This window comes from Orycteropus afer, unplaced genomic scaffold (assembly GCF_000298275.1).
Source record: "Orycteropus afer afer isolate SDZICR_OR568_19922 unplaced genomic scaffold, OryAfe1.0 scaffold00435, whole genome shotgun sequence".
NCBI classification, from domain to species: domain Eukaryota; kingdom Metazoa; phylum Chordata; class Mammalia; order Tubulidentata; family Orycteropodidae; genus Orycteropus; species Orycteropus afer.
This window is the reverse complement of record NW_006922022.1, coordinates 2,247,880-2,265,958: the sequence shown is the minus strand read 5'-3', so window position 1 is coordinate 2,265,958 and position 18,079 is coordinate 2,247,880. Positions and strand designations below refer to the sequence as shown.

General features: G+C 33.1%; 1 protein-coding gene across 1 annotated transcript in view; it reads right to left on the bottom strand.

Annotated features, from left to right (window-relative positions):
* The window catches only part of PSIP1 (PC4 and SFRS1 interacting protein 1), a 39,623-nt gene that overhangs the window by 2,713 nt on the left and 18,831 nt on the right, over positions 1–18,079 (bottom strand). Inside the window, exons 4-12 of the mRNA XM_007954154.1 lie at positions 12,025–12,129; positions 11,229–11,291; positions 9,732–9,828; positions 8,224–8,299; positions 5,145–5,373; positions 3,829–3,947; positions 1,219–1,274; positions 593–663; positions 280–381 (exon numbers count right to left, since the gene is read on the bottom strand). Coding sequence (XP_007952345.1) covers positions 280–381; positions 593–663; positions 1,219–1,274; positions 3,829–3,947; positions 5,145–5,373; positions 8,224–8,299; positions 9,732–9,828; positions 11,229–11,291; positions 12,025–12,129 — 918 coding nt within the window. The remainder of the gene's footprint in view (positions 1–279; positions 382–592; positions 664–1,218; positions 1,275–3,828; positions 3,948–5,144; positions 5,374–8,223; positions 8,300–9,731; positions 9,829–11,228; positions 11,292–12,024; positions 12,130–18,079) is intronic.

The window sequence follows — 18,079 nt, the reverse complement described above, 5'->3', positions numbered from 1 at the left end:
TCAAGTCCGACCCGACTCATGAGCAAACCTTCCTTGGGTTTCCAAGGCAGTATCACTACGGAAGTAGGTTGCCCAGCCTTCCTTCAGAGGAGCAACTGGTGGGTTTGAACTGCCAGACTTCTGTTTAGCAGTCAAATGCTTTAGGTACTACACCACCAAACAATATTGTACAACTATCACTGCTATCCATTTCCAAAGGATTTTTACCCCGATTGTTATAAACTTTTTTTTTTAAATGAAGAGGGAGCTTTTCAGTCAGTATGACTTGAGATCACTTACTTTTTTCAGTGTTGTAATCATTTCTGTGTGTTTCTGAGCTTGTTGCATTGTGACCTGAAGTGAAGCAAGTTCATCCAAGGCCTCAATACATCTGTTTACGTCCTTTATGACAAAATAATTTCACAACTGTTAATTATGATGACACTTATCTTTGCTTAAAGATTATGTTCAAAATCTCAAATAACTTTAAGGCAATAAAATATACCAGTAACTTTACCTTTCATCTTAAATTTATATGCATATATAAACTTATGAAAAAATAGGAAGCTATAAAAGCAGCACTGTATTTTCAAATGAGGCATGAAACACTTACAAGATTATCAATTTTGAGTGAGTTTTTTATTTCAGCATGTATCCTTTGAAGCCGAGAATCCATTGATGTTTCTATAAATTAAAATATGTGGAAGACAATAAATAGTTTTCTAAAATGAGTATTTCTGTATCATCTAAGCAAAATATTGATGCTTTTTAAAAAAATATTCTTAGTAATCTTTACTAAGAAACATACATATGAATACCCTACATCACTAGGAAAGTCAGGCTAAGTAATCTATGTTTAAGAAAGCAATATGCATAATAGAGTAGGCCTCTGCTATATTTGTATCTAAAATAAACTGAATCTATAGTTCCTCTACTCCATTACTTAAATTTAAACAAAAACAGGAAGTCTCTATAGGAAGCCAGGGGAGATGGATATCCAGTTATGGCAGTGTAGTAACAATTAACTTTATAAATAAGATTTAAAGACAACTATTTGTAAGTTCATCGGATTATGCTTAAAATACATTCCATTTTATATGAACTTAATTACAGATTTCAAAAATGTTTGTAGGATATAACAAGGTAAAATGAGACAGATTCCAAAATCAACAAACAAAATCAGTGTTAGTGTAACTTTTCTATATATAATTCTATGTCTTAGAAAGTAAAATAACTAACCTCGCTTCTTCTCCACTTTCTTAACTTCTGGCTTCTTTCCTTCATCTTTATTCTGCCTATCAAATGTTAACACAAATATTTCAACACACCGGAATTTTGCGACTAATTACCATGATCCCTTATGTAAAAGTGAACAATTTTTTTTCTCCTTAGGATAGTAAAACTCTTAACACTGTAATACCACAGCATTAATAAAAACATAAAAAAATTCAAGTAAATTAATATGATAAAATAATTTATCTAATTTTTTCAATGATATCACAAAGTCATTTTAATACAATCATGATAAATTTTATTTCCAACATTTAGTAGTGTTCTTAAAAGAAAAATAGCATGTCCAAATAGACCAATCTTACTGTTTCCCACATACCCAAACAGTAGATAATTTGAGAGGTTTGACTTTAGTTGTGAAGTTAGACAATTTTAAGATACTATCATATTAAAATACTGTTTTACCAGTTATATCAATTTATCAACATTTATATACCATTTCACAAATGAAAAGGTACCAGTATTCTGTAAATCACAAAATAACCTCTTAAAAATTATTTAATTTCTAGAACCTTGGCTTGGATTCAGGCCGTATTATGAACCAACTGAAAGACAAGAACAAAAAAATATCTAAAAATCAGTTTTTATTTAAAAAAAAAACTTTATTTTAAAGTTTTGGTTACAATTTCGTTTTTTGCTTTTTTGTTTCTTTTCTTAACAAGTCTACTGTTTAATCTCTCAGGATTTAAAAAAAAAAAAAAGATTCTAAAGAATTAAACAACAAAGGAATGTCAAGGGCACAACTGCCCCATTCTCAGGGGTATAATAGCTATTCCAGTTTAAATGCCTAGCTTCAAAACAAAATGTTTATAGTTTTTAAATGAAATGATACTGTACAACCACTGTCTTCAACTGAGTTTGTTATAACTTTCAAATACACAAAGCTTCATTTTTAAGCTTGGTAAAAAACTTCAACAGGAATTATGGCCAACCTTTATATGTAGTGTGTACCTTACAGGAAATTTTTTAACAATCATAACATAGTAATAATGCCATTAATAATGAAGTCCTCAATTTAGAGTCTGGAACATTTCTTCCATCAAAGGGGGGAGGGGGAAATTCAGTCCAATGAGTCTGTCTCAAGATCTTCATCTCTTGTTTGCTCCACTTGTATTCTCTTTTCAGTAACTGGATTAATGCTTTGAGCCCAAAATGAGATATATTTTTTATTACTGTAGATTACATGTTGTTTGGCTGGGAATACAATACAATAAACTTTATTTTGCATAATGCATTTCATACAAGCTGCATCTGAAATGCTTTACAGAGCAAAACTGTCCAAGTACAAAGTTTTGTAATAACAGGAGAAGGAAAGAAAACACAAATATTAGAATTTGAGAAAGTTACATTCGGAGGACATTCAAAAAGAAATTGAAATACATAAAGATAACTCAGATATTGAAGGAGGATTGGGTTAGATTTACTAAACAATGCTAATTTTGTATCTTTAATTTGGAGGCACAATAAAGTTTAAAGCAAGAGTCCAACAACTTTTCAGAGAAAGGAAAGGTTAGGTAACAAAAAATAAATATTTACATAGATGGTTAATGTCTAACAAACTAGAGGGAATAACATATTTCTGTCTTTTACAGTAAGTTTTTAATTATTCCCTCAAGCAGATGAAACTGCTTCTATATCCTCCAAACGAAAGCAGATAGTCAACTCCTATACTTTTAGGCTTACGAATGTATAAAGAAAAAAGTACAAAATTGTTTAGGAAGAGCTTAAAACATTTCACTGCCCATCATTAATTTTGTCTTAGTGATTGACCTGGAGCTTATTTTAAAAAATCATATCCTTACTAAAACTAAAAGTTTAGCCAGAACAGTGTGAGACACTTCACAAAGAAAAGCTTTTCAGAGAAAACTCAGAAGTGACAGTTTAAAGATAAACTATGAAAACAAATTTAATAAAAACATGGAAGTCTAATCATCATTACTACTGGGATTATTTTCCTTCTTCCAATAATAAAATTATTATATATAATAAAACTAAAGGGGAAAGAAATTCCCCATGGTAAGTATATACTAATCTTTATCAAAACTTAAGAGAAACTTTTACATTTATATTGCACACATCTAATGTAAACCCTGTCAGCCTTTATAGACTTACTGGCTTCCTGGGTTTCCAACTGTGCTTCTGTTATTTTTGCTGGTCTTTTGGGGGAGGCCTGCTGGTTGCAGAAGACTTAAGGATATTTTTTGCATTCTTTCTCCATTAATGTATTATCACTAGTCTTTCTGTATTTAGTATAATTTACAAGTAAATATTAGAGGATGAGTACATTTTCTACAAAACCACTAACATATAAATTCTATTTCGCCTTTAAGTTTAAATTAAAAAAGCGATTCACAGGGTGGTTACCTCGGTGAATTTCATCCTCTCAGAAAAGAATGAAACATGATTACCATCAACACTGAAGATTTTTCTAACATATGGGAAAGTCACTTCTCTTCAAAAGGCTTCATAAATGAAGGTCTAGAAAACGAGATTCTACTGTTTAAAAATTTCATGCTAGCTTTGAAAAGAAAACACAATATAAAATGAAAAAATACTCACTGCTCAGTTTCCATTTGCTCTTCTTGCTTGCGTTTTCTATCTGCTGCTTCCTTCTCATGTTGCCCTTTCAGCATATTCCTTCTATGAGCAGTCTGAAAGTTTCTTCCACCTTTTCTTTTCTGTTTTGAGAATCAGGATGGATTTGGTTTTTGATTAGTATTTATGTGATAACAAGCTCAGACGGAAAAAAATCAGCTGTAGTTTTTAAAAGAATACTTAATCATCACTGAAAAACAAAATCGCTGAATTACCCCCTATCTCTACTTCTAACCTGTTGTAGGGATGATATCCTCAGATTAAAATGAAACAGGCTATTTATTTCTACACTATCATTTTGACTTGAGTCCTTGTTTACTGCAGACACTGCTCAACCCACCAATTTACAAGTGTTGGCTTTTAAAATATTAAGAAATCAGGTAAAACTGAACAGAACGGGGATATTTACAAAAAGAAAAGGATGTATGTAACTTTAGTGAGATTCTTAAGCAACTATGCCACTTCAGGAAGAACTACTGATAAAACATACATCAAGAAGCCTGAAGAGTTAAAGAATTTCCTTGGAGTAAATAACAAATACCATTTTTGGGGGGGAGGGAGGAAAGGCATAAAACATCCACAGAAAATTAATGTTTGGGGGCTTTGCTGCTACATACTTTGCAAAAACCCAATAAAGCTGAATAAATGCAAACATTATTTGCATAAAAATACACTATACATCTCTCTTCTATGGTTGCCACCTATTTTACTTAATCTCTATTTGCCTGCCTTTTTAAGATGTTGTTGTTGTTGTTTGCCGTCGAGTCGGCCCGACTCATAGCGACCCCTCCTTGGGTTTCCGAGGCAGTATCACTACGGAAGTAGGATTGCCCAACCTTCCTTCCGAGGAGTGCTGGTGGGTTTGAACCGCCAGCCTTCTGGTGAGCAGTCAAGTGCCTTAGGCACTATGCTACCAGATAGATGAGATTATTGGAAATATACCAAATTTAAGAGGAAAATACAGTATGTTAAGTTTCAAATATGCTTTTTACAGCTAATGCAAGTCTATTTGGCAAAACTGAGTAATTCAGATTAACCTTCAGCGATATTTGGACTTCCTAGATGTTGTAAACTTTTAAGCACTCAAATACTAACCAAAAGGTTAATGGTTCAAACCCACCCCCCAGGCACCTTAGAAAAAAGCCTGGCAATCTGCTTCTGAAAGGCTACCCACCTTCAAATTTACAGATTTTCACAAAGATACTCAAAATTTACTAGATAAAAGATAAAGATATATATAAGAAACTTATAAAGAAAACTTAGTATATAGACTTTTCTACCTTTTCACCTTCCTGATCATCCCCTTCTTCTTCAGAATCGGAGGTTGATGTAACCCCGGCTTTAGCTAAATTTTTCCTTTTTGATTCCACTTCTTTCTTCCCCTCTTTCTTGTCTGACTCTTTTCTTGATTTATCATCTTCTTTTTGGCCCTCTTCATCTTTTTTCAGCTGCTTTTTAGGTTGTTTTTCTTCCTGTCCCTTTTTCTTACTTTTTTCTTCTTCACTTACCCTATTTTAGAGATTGTGGAAAGTGGAAAACGAGCATTTAGTATCATTAATACTTGTCATCCAACCATACTTTTCCAGTCAACCTAAGTTATTTTGGATAGCAATAATTAATTACATATTTTTTGTTTAAAAGCAAATTTAAAACATCTTAAAACGTAATACTGTCTTTAGCATCCAACCATAAAAATATTGTGTAAATTAGACGCTAAAATAATTATACTACCATTAAAGTGACAGAAAAGTGATTTTTTCCTGTTTTCCAAGTTTTTAAAAATATGATTCATTACCTTATTTGCAAAGGCAGTGTTCCTGACTTGGGGGGATTCAACAGAGTATTACGATGGGCAAGATCCCTGACTCTTAAGGAGCTTATACTCTACATGTTAGTAAGAACAAATAATGTTTTTATTTAAAAAATAAGACATACTGAAAAAATACACAATTGCAGAAATGTAATCAAATATGGTAATTTAAAACACAAAGAAACAGCCTTCTGTAGGCTAAAAGATGCTAAAACTTATGTATGTAAGATACAATTCCAATTAAGCGTAATATGAAACAGTACTGAACATCTCACACTTAAGTATTACCACAACCACTGCATATCAGGTATCATTAAAAAAGTCAAACTACCTAAATTGCTCAATAATCCTACTATTTTTTATTTATGCTAAATAAGACCAAATATGAAATAGTTATAATATGTTAATAGATTCCAGAAGGAGAATCAAATGCCAACAGTGACCACATAATTATGTCTTATGGTATACACGTTCATTAAGCTAAAGCAATCCTATAAAGAAATACCACAACTTGAAATTTAGACAAAGCTGACTATAAACCACCTTTCTTAGTGTCCAAGGACTTTCATTGAGATTTTCACAAATTACACAATTAAATTAATGAATCTGAGATCTAAAAGGAATTTCTGATTATCTAGTTCAACCTCTTCTATATGACAAATGAGAACATGATGGTCAAGAAGGTAAAGAAGTCTAACATCTCAATTCCAAATCCACTGACCTACCAGACAACTGCTGCTTTTAACACTTAAAAGGTGAAGCTGAGAGACCAAAAAAAATCATGACCTTAATTTAAGAATTTTTTCTCACATAACTTTTATTATAGTTATGTTTATCATTCTCAAATGTCTTAAGAGCTTCATCATACAAAACAAAAATGTTCAAGTAAAATGAATTAACTTTATTATTTCCAATACTATATTATTTTCAAAATTCAAAGAGATTAGAGAATTAAACAGAAAAGGTATTTTCATGGCTCTTTATAGATCTTGACTAATTGAGTCAATGGAGAGAAAAGGACTAGGAAACTACTTCTAGGGAGAAAACCAAAACTAAATGCCATTGAGTAGATTCTGACTCATAGTGACCCCATAAGAAGAGCAGAATTGTCCCATAGGGTTTCCAAGGCTGGAATTCTTTACAGAAGCAGACTGCCACATATTTCTCCCATGAAGTGGCTGGTTGGTTCGAACCACCACCATTTCGGTCAATAGTCAAGCACTTTAACCAACATGCCAACAGAGCTCCTCAACTGAGGCCCAATCAAAGAACACTCCTTAAATTCAACAAAATTTCAGATTTTCTACACAGAAGCAATTGCTGTATGTACCTCTTAATCTCCTTTCTAAATGGAAGTGCTAACCATGATTCCCTATCCCAGATCCATGTGCATGTACGTACATGTATAACTAAGGAAATAACTGATGATATTGTGTGCTTTCAGTTCCTCGTTATCAAGATCAACACGTATTCAAGATTTTAAGTTGTTCATGAAATCCTAGACTTTCTGCCCAATGACATGACTAGAGAAGATATCCAGGATGTCTCTGAAAAGGGATAAGATTTATTTGGTATGTTTGGGAGGGGGGGAACCTCACTTGGCAAAGTATCTAATATCTTAAAATTTTACTACATTAGTTGAACCATAGTGTAATTTTGTGCCACTGTTTTGAGAATACATTACCAGGTACCTTGGTAATAAAATAAAGCTCCTTAAATATATTTTGGTTCAAAAGTACCAAATCTCCAGTAGTGTTCAAGTAGTTTTATTCTAAACAGCATTATAAATCTTCTAGTTCACACACTTCATTTGAGTCCTCTCTACAAAATCTTTAAACACGATAGCTACATAAAATTTTGTCCTCTTTGTTTAAGTATGTTCATCTTAGTGATGGTTCTACCCAGAGAAATCAAAACAAACATGATCTGTGTAAGGAAAAAACAAAGGTGCAGGGAAATTACTTGGGGGTAACTAAGCTGTTTTCATTCCAAAATATGTTAAAAATTACATTACAAAATCTTTATTATTTTAAATAAAAGTCATATACTCTAAAATTTTCCTAAGCATATTATTTACTCAGGGAGCTCTGGTAGCATAGTGGCTAAGACACTTGCCTGCTAACCAGACAGCTGGCGGTTCAAACCCACCAGCCACTCCTCGGAAGGAAGGCTGGGCAATCCTACTTCCGTAGTGATACTGCCTCGGAAACCCAAGGAGGGGTCGCTATGAGTTGGGCCGACTTGACGGCACATAACAACAACAACATTATTCACTCAACTGTCACTATTCTGTATTACATCCTACTAAATCAAGCAAATGTCTTACACAGAGTAATGAAAGGATCATCACACCAGACTTTTCTCAATTTCCTACCCACTTTTATTTTATATAATAAAATATTATTTCTCAACGTAATTATTTTCTTAATTTTTAGAAATAACAATTAGAGCAGTAAGCACCTTGTAAATTAAGAATTCAAAGAAAAATACGCTTAAACACAAATGTTCCATTTATTACATGATTAGTTATACATTAAAAATAAACTCACATGTCACTCTCTGAAGGACAAGGCTGTTTCACCATTTTGGGTCTTCCTCTTGGTTTTGGAATCTTCACTTCTGTAGCTAATATTCATATGAAAGAAACATCTGTTAACTACCACATAAAGATTAAAAATGAGTTATATTAACAATATAAGACCATATTAGTGGTTTATTATGCATATAATTATTCATAAATTTTAAAGATTATACCTTTCTCTCATAGTTCAAATGAGCAACAGCAGAAAATTTAGAGAGGCTGGGCAAAGTACAAATTCACTTTGTCCTTATTATGGTTGAGAGGGCTTAACGTAACATCCCTTGTGTTTTTTAACAAGAACATCACAAAATTATACTTCAGAATAGAAAATAGCACTTATATTCAAAGATATGTTACAATATTATATGTATATGTACATATACGTCTTTGAAATCTTGTATCAGAATTCAGAGAGTTCTCTAAGGACAACTTCATCTATTACACAATATTAAATTCCAAAATAAAAGTTATGTAAACAAAATCCCGCCCCCCCCATTATTCAAGGAGCTCTAGTGATACAGTGCCCAAGGCTTTTGACTGTTAACTAGAAGATTGGTGGTTCAAACCCACCAGCCGCTGTGCGCAAGGAAGATGAGGCAATCTACTTCCGTAAAGATTTACGGCCTCAGAAACCCAATGAGGTCCACTATAAGTCAAAAGTGACTCGATGACAATGAGTTTGGCTTTTTGGTTTGGGGTACTATTCATCTTATTTCTTTTCAGTAAGAATCCTATGTATACAAGAAGGAGAAAAAAGGATTTTTTAGTTAATTTTCTTTGTAGAGTAAGGTAAATACCTTCCAAAATATTTCCAATTTGTCAAATTAAGAAAATAAACAGTCAATGTTGAAGGTAGCTATTATATTTTAAATATTAATGGCTTTAATCCAGTGCTATTTCTCATGCTTTTATTACACTCAGAAAGCATATGCCTTATAAGCCATAATGCTGGCAGCACAGTGGTTAAAGCACTTGGTGCTAACCAAAAGGTCAGTTGGTTCAAACCCACCATTCCCTCTGCAGGAGAAAGATGTGGCAGTCTGCTTCCATTAAGATTTACAGCCTTGGAAATCCTATGGGACAGCTCTACTCCATTCTGTTGGGTTGTTATGAGTTGGAATTAACTCAACAGCAATGGGTTTAGGTTTTTTGGTTTTTTAATGCCTCATGTGAAAGGTAAAAAATAAACCCATTATTCATAGTAATCTGAACTTCCCCACAGCCTCTTGTACTCCTAATCAGAGAGAAAATGTAGTAAGATAAAAAGATAACAGAAAATGAAATTAGGCCCAAATAATAATTTCAAGTTTAAATACATTACATAGAAAAAAAACTATAATGTACATCCTTTGAAATTTTTTTACAGTCAGTTTTACCTTATATTCAACTGCTTATCTACTTCATTGTAAAATATCTGAGGCAGCAATACTTTGGACTGGATCAGCTAAACAAGGATTTAAACATCAATAATCCTACCTGCAGGTCGTCCTCTTTTGGGGCTCACTTTTAGATTAGCAGATGCTATTGGTGTTGTCACTACTCCCGCCTCCTCAGTTTCTATTTGTTTTTCTGCCTGAGTCATAAAGATTTAATTAACTTACTTATCAAATATTTAAGTATTATAAATTTAATTCAATGGCAAAAATATGCTACTCTATGATAATACGAATTCAAATATAAGGGTAACTTCTGTATGATTTTTATTATTTTTCAACAAACAACTCATCAGAGTGACATCCTCAAACTGAGTTTACAATTCTTAAAAAAATAAATCCTCAACCTAAATCAGCCATTTTTGAAAATAAGGCTTTCTTCTTTTTACAATATGGTATAATGCAATCATACTGTAACAACTCACTCACACTGTTCTTATTTTCACATGAATTTTGAATGCCTCAAAATCTAGGCCTTTCTATTACCTACTTATAACTAAAAGCACAAAAACATGCTCAGTAGTCTCATAGGCAAAAAAATATTTAAAAGTCATCTAAGGCTCTCTGGTTACACAATGATTAAAGTGCTTGCTACTAACCAAAAGGTCTGTAGTTCAAACCCACCAGCCATTCCACAATAGTTCTCTTAAATATTTCAGCCTAGGAAACCCAATGGGACAGTTCTACTATCCTATAGGATAGAGGGTACACAACAACAATCAAATATCCAATTTGCAAATAATTAAGAGATAATGCCCAGTGCTCAATCACTTATATACTGATGACTGGTGAATATAAACTGGCACCACTTTTTTGAAAGAGTGCCTTCAATAATAAATGTGTATCTCTGTGACTCAGTAATTCCACTTGTAAGAACGTATCCATTTTTTATTGGTTTTTAAAAACATTATTATAGGGCAATGAAGTCATGTAAGGGAACCCTTGAATTGCTCTCAAAGAACACTGCAAATTTTTTTTTCCTAAACATAAACTCAGGTTGTGTTTCTAAAATTTTAAGCATTTACAGACCATATACTACTGTCCCAATCTGATTCAACAGCTCTCGGGGAGCGAATCAGGCATATGTTATTACAAAGCTCTATAGATAACAAAAAACTAAAAACAAAACTATAGAGAAAGAACTCTTCCAATGAAATGACAAAAAGGCAGAAATTCTCCAACAGATACTGTATGCTAAGATACATTCTGAACATTCTGCATGTGTTGACTCAATTAATCCTCTCAATCCTCAACAACCCTATGAATATATATACTATGATCCATTTTATAGAGAAAACCAAGGTACTGGCATTAAAATTAAGGAAAATGATGTATTATATTCCTTTACCATTCAACTTATCTTAAGGGTGCTCTATCATAAAGAAACAGACAGTACTAACAAGTAAATAGCACTACCTACCCTTTAAAAATTATCAAATGGTTTAGAGTAAAAGATCTGGTTTACTTTATGTCTATTCATCCGCTACCCAATTAAAGTAACAATTCTTTTACGATCCCCATGGTTAGTCAATAAAATTACCTTTCTCTTTCTCCCTCTTCTGGCAGCTTTCGGAGTAGTAATATCAATTGCTTTAGTCACATCCTAAAAAATACAGATGACGCTGGAAAATTATGTGAAGATTGACAGAAATTTTCCTAAGCTCAAAGTCACAACCACATTTCACTAAAAGTTCTCAGGAAACTTATTTTGATTCTCTCCTCTTTCAAATTATAAACCTTAAAAGCCTTAACATTATAAAATGAAAACAATAGCCAGTTATCTACCAATGGAAAACATGCATTTTCTATGTCAAATCAAACATAAAAAGTCACACTACTAGAATGCCAAGAAGTTTTCTCTATTTACAGAATCCTATTTCTACAGTAGGATCCTACTGTGGAGGATATAGAAATTTTGGATATGAAGAGGTACCTGGAACTTTGGAAATAATTTAACAATCATTTCCTAAAGTAATCAGATACAGAGTTGAAAATAAATCTAAGTTTTTAAAAATTCAGTCTACTGCTGTTCTTTCCAGTCCATTCATCCCACACTACCTCCCTAAAAATAATTCTAACCAACAGTAACCTACCCTACAGATGAGACCTCTTGTTTTGCACATTAAAATAATGTCAAATTTTAAAAAGCCATGCATCTTTAAGATGCATAAATTATTTTACAAGGCTGTATTTACATAAGAAATAAGCCTTAAGTATCTTCTCATTCATTACTTAAATATTTTAACGATCACTTTCTACTTTGCCAGAGTCAATTCATTTTACAGCTTCTTCCTTGCAGCAAAATCAGTTTAGAATGCAAGAGAAATTCAATATACCTCATTGCTGGCTTTTTCTTCATGATCAGTATCTTCCTTTGAAACACTAGTTTCTTTTTCTTCAGCTTCAACATCAGATGATGCATTTGATTGCTTAGTTGAGGCCTGTGAGCAATCAAGTCCATTAATTTGACAAAATAAGGTTTAATCACAACTTTAAAATTTTTCACTTATGAAAAATTTAAAGTCCTGTCTACAAAAAGTTAGAAAAGCATCCTGATTTTTGTTTCACAGGGAAATTTTAATATACACAATTTTAAAAATGGTTTTCAACACTATTTCTTTACAAAAGTCTTCAGGATTTATATTCCTGTACTTCAATGCACCCAAGAGGAAAAAAGAAAAAGGCTAAAAGGAAATATCATTATTAAGAATACCATTCTGAAGCTCTAACCAACAAATACCCAAAAAGATACATTGTCTTTAAGAGCATTTAGAATGGCAATCATATTCTATATTCAAATACTAAAGTATTCCTCAGAAGGAAGGTTGGGCAATCCTACTTCTGTAGCTGATACTGCCTTGGAAACCCAAGGAGGGGTCACTATGAGTTGGGGCTGACTCGATGGCACACAACAACAACAACAAAGTATTCTGGGGGAGCTCTGGTAACTGCGTAGTGACTAAGGCACTCGACTACAAATCAGAAGGCTAGTGGTTCAAACCCACCAGCCACTCCTCAGAAAGATGGGGCAATCTACTTTCATAGTGATACTGCCTCGGAAACCCAAAGAGGGGTTGCTATGAGTTGGGTCCAACTCCACGGCACATAACAACAACAAAGTATTCTGGAGAAGCTTATCTACAAGAAGCATTATTTAACTAAGTAACACATAGCGTTCCTGAAGGATATACACCTCACAGCTTCATTAAATCAGTCTATACCTCAAACTTTTTTATTTTAAACATAGCTTTCTGAGACTCACAATTAACAATTCTGATTTAGCATGTGGGGGGGGGGGAGTCCAGTAATTATCACCAAATTAAAAAAAAAAATACTAATAAAAAAAACCCTCAAGTATATGATATTTAAGCAGGTGTTCTAGGGACTCTAGACTGTCATAATAATGAGCAAAAAGATTTACATAAACAACACAGTATATAATGGGGAAGAGGCAAAGCACAAATCTCGGACAATATAGAGTTCTAATCCCAACTGTGCCCCTTTATAGCTGTTGTTTCCCTTGGCAAGTCTTTTAAATTCTAAATCCTTTTCTTCTTTTGTAAAAAGAAAAAAGCAGCACTAATAATCCACCAAATTATTATTAAGGTATAATAATGTAAAAACACCTAGAAAATTATTCTGAGCATTACAGAAATGTTTAAATATCATGATGGTTAAACAGTTTTATTTTGTATAAATTTGTACATCACTGCATCATTCCCCAACCCTAGGACTGTGCCATTGGGAGGTGTCTGGGACTGGAGAACAAACCTACATCAAACCAACATGGTCATTCATATTTCTGTGAAAAACAGAAAACTGTTGGGTTTCACCCATGCAACCTACCAGAAGTTTCACTGTGAAACGGAAAATTACAAGTGCAGATAATGGAAACTACCTGGAGAACAAGTGGTAGCAAGAAAGGATGAAAAAAAAAGAACCATGAAAAGGCAGTCACAGAACACATAATGGAAGTGAAATTACAACAATTCCAGGAAATAATTCAGTGTCTCTGGAATAATGTTCACCCATTATAATCAAGGCAAGACTATCAAGAAACCATTTGTCCATTCTTATATTCATTCAACAATATTTGGGAATACTTATTCTTCCCATGCAGCTAACTAGGCACACAGGACAACTTCTTTGCTGATGGAGATCATAGTCTGTGGCAGTTACAGACAAGTAAAGTAGTAATTACAAAGTATGGTAACTATTACAATAAATAAGCAATGAAGGCACTAAGACCACCTAATATAGTCACGGACCATCAATGAAAGGAAGATTAAACAACCTGATTGAACAGCATCTGACATTTTCAAAGGTAAGAAGAAGCATGGCACCTTCAAAGAAATAAAAGGTTGACAGTTTAAGAGTAGAAAAACTGCATAATTTCTACTTTGTTCCCACTGTCTTCTATAGATTTCATCATGTTCTTTCCAGGTTTTCTACAAGTCTAAGAGGACTATTATTTAAGAATGAGAAACTCTCAATAACATTCCCATGAAGACCTCCTCTTACAGTTAGGTGGTGGTAACAGATAGAACAAACCCACTGCTGTCAAGTTGATTCTGACTCATTCAGATGCTACAGGACAGAGCAGAACTGCTTCATAGGGTTTCCAAGGCTGTAAATCTTTAGTGTTTCTCCTGCAGAGCACCTGGTGATTTCTCACTGCAGACCTTTTGGTTAGCAACTTGAGTGCTTAATCACTGTGTCACCAGGGCTCCAACAAGAACATAGGTCCTATTATAAAACTGGCCGGTGTCATTATTTTAAATTCAAGAGTTCTGGGACATCCATACAGAAATGTATACACTGTTCAAGAGTACAACTGACAATATAGAAAAAATTTTAAATACCATCAAATGCCAGGACAGAGAACAAACAGAAACAGGGTAATTTCTGTTGTATGATAAAAAAAATTATACACACTGTGCAAAGGCAAATGACTCCATGAAAATTTAGTGTCATGCATAAATGCTAGGATAGTGATTATTCCCAAGATTGAATAAATAATCTAAACTACATTTTATGTATTATGACTCACCTGCTGACTTGAAAATTTCACTTTTGGATTGTTATCTATTTCCCATAAACCTTCATTAAAACCTTTTCGTTTATTTGGCTTGCCATACTTTTCCTTATTTTCGGAGTAAGGAAATATATCCTTTGGTCCTAAAAAAGCACTATAAAAGGGGAGGGGGGATATGAGTGCAAAATAACCACAATTAAATGTATAACAGAAGTTATTAAGTGGCATAGCCTTATGATAAAGTTATCAAACATTGTTAATATAAGATGTATTATAAATCTTATATAAAGTATAGACAAAAACCTATATTAAATTCCAAATATTTAAATTAAATTCAATCACAAGTTCCTAGGATCCAGTCCTATGTTTAAAAAACCAAAAAACTGTGACATTGTACTCAACCCAAATGTAATTTTATTTCAAAATAACCTGGTATGTTTTGCAATTCATGAAATACTGTAAATTATCTAAAAACATGTTTTTGATATAAAAATTAACATGTGTTAAGAATTTTACTTTACTCAAGGGAGTCAGGCAGAAGTTACCAGTTCATTTGTTCATTCACACACACACGTAAAAGTTTGTAATGGTATCAGCACCATCTGTGCCTCAGATACATTCTTTCCTTACATTTCCCTCTATCAGTCAGCTCTGTAAAGGTAGACACAGTACATACATTTTTTACTCTGAAGGCTGGATACACATGTATTCTCTAAAGGAACAGGAAAACTGAACTGGTACTCATTTCCTCTAAAATTATCCACAAGTTTAGATGATTAATTATTATAATTAAGTATGTATTACAAATTCCTCATCTGCTCAAGTTCTTTAAGAATTAGGGAACTATTAAGTAAAGTTAATATTATACTTTGATTCAAAATAAAAATTACAATAGAAAGACTTAAGAGTCCTTTTTAAATGCAATCAGAATATAAGGAACAAAATGAAGCTTCATTATCTAAATTCTGTAATTCAGGAATTTTCAGTGTATCTATATATTTTAATTGCACATCCCAATATTAAAATAATGTGCATTACTATGGTAAGGATTAATTAATTATCTGATTTATAAAAAAATGTTGAGGTTAAACTTAAATCATCATCTCATTTGATCCAGAAATTCAGGCTTTGACTAGAAATCATTCAATCCTGCCCATTGCCTCATGCTAGAAAAATTAACACATTTATTTAAAAATTTAAACATTCTTCCTAACATTACTGATTCCAGATTCAAAGTGAATGACTCGAGGTAAAACTCCATCAAAAATAAAATTTACTTTTAGTTACAGAACAAGTCAATTCAACACAAATTCTCCCTCTTGAAAATGGAACCTCACAAAAACAATACTGAAAGGATTAAAGTATAAATTCGTACGACCACAGAAAACTAATGACAATGTCAAAAAATGATTTTGTAAACTGGAATGAAAACTGGAAAAGTTAGATCCTAAGACCCAGAATGCTGGATGGAGACGTGAATCACCCTCAGAAAAAATGTCTACTTCTCAAAAAATCAGCCACTGAAAACCCTACGGAGTACAGTTCTACTCTACACACAGGGTTCACCATGAGTCAGCATAGACTGTATGGCAACTAGTTAGGTTAGTTAAGCTCTAATCTACATGTCAAGATCCCAAAGGACTCAAAATTGGTGGTAAGGGGAACTTTATGAAGTGGGGAGGGAGGACTTTGAAAGTACTTAATGACAGAAAAATGTTAAAAACTTCAATGTGGAATGTTTTAAAAATATGACCCTAAATCTAAAAGCAATCAAAAAAAAGAAAAAACCTAGCATGATCCTATCTGCTATATAAATATTTGAGACAGTTCAATTTTGTACATGGATGAGTTTTATCACAAATCAGGTAGTCTTCACTTTGTGTGGCAGTACGAGACAATCTTAATAATCAGCGGAGAAATCATGATTGTTCCATGGTCTTGAAAAAGGTCAAAATAATAAAACTTTTATTACTGAGTTATATATGTACAGAAAAATGAAAAATATAGCAAAACTAGTGTTTAGCACATTGTAATTTAAAACATCAGGATCACCGAGATTAGAGTTTCACGTCCTTTTGAAAAGAACAATCAACAACTGAACAGTGCTTGCCTTCTTATCACAAAATTTCTATGGTATGAGTATTTTTTTCTACACCTTGGCAGATTGTCATTATTCCTTTCTAAGTTTGGATCACATTTCAGCATTTATCCTCTGTGCTTTCAATGTTGTTAAGTATTTTTGTTAAGTTCCTTTAATATGAAGGTTTTCACAACTTTCACTTTCCCTGGCAGTAGCTTCATCCTTTTCAATCACTACCCTTCCACCCATGTTGATAAATCTGACTTCACCAAGTTCCTCTGACAGGGTATCTAGTGTCCTTTGTCTACATTTACATGAATTAGCTATTTATTCTCTAATATTTACATGTGATTCAAATTTCACTTCCAGTGTCATTCTGTTTCTTTGCTGCACGTACTTTTACCTTCACTGGCCTCTCTCATTTAAGACTGTAAAATGTCATGTAGGTGTATCATTGGGAGACAAGGAGGCAACAAAGCTACATTTTCCTTTCTGTGCAAGAAATGAGTAACAGATGAACAGTGACCAATCACCAGCAGACTGAAAGAAGTTAACAAAGTGATTTGTGAACTTAAGAGTTAGCAGCAAAGTCTGTCTTTATGCTATTACTCAATTAATATACCACGGTAAGTAAAATTTAAAGTGTTGTTGGGAGACTGGTATTAAACTAGGGTTAACTAAAAATTGTGCATATTGACACTATGTAAAGTTAAGCCTGCTTATATACTTCATGTTTCTGACTTTAAATTCCACTTTTGTCAGACAGAAATACGGCCATTGTTGTATTTATGATTATTATATTGTTACTTTGTCTGAGCCTTTTCTCACAAAATATGACAGACTATTAGTCCAATCAAAGCCCATTAGAATTCTATCCACTCACATAATATAATAGGTTCTACTTGGTCTAGCAAGCCCTAGTGGGACAGTGGTTAAAGTGCTCAGATGCCAATTAAAACGTCAGTGGTTCAAACCCACCAGCACTCTGCAGGTGAAAGATGTGGCAAGTCTGTCTCCATAAAGGTTTCAGCCTTAAAAATCCTACAGGGCAGTTCTATTCTGTCCTACAAGGTCACTATGAGTCAAAATCAACTAGATGGTATTGGGTTTTTGTTTTATATTTGGTCTTATTCACCATTCACCTCATTTTACATGTTAACTCATTTACATGTAGTCCATTTCGTTTTATATGTAACACTTTATACAATAAAATATTTGCCACTTTAACCATCTTAAGTATGCAACTCAGTGGCATTATAGTCAGAATGTTGTACAA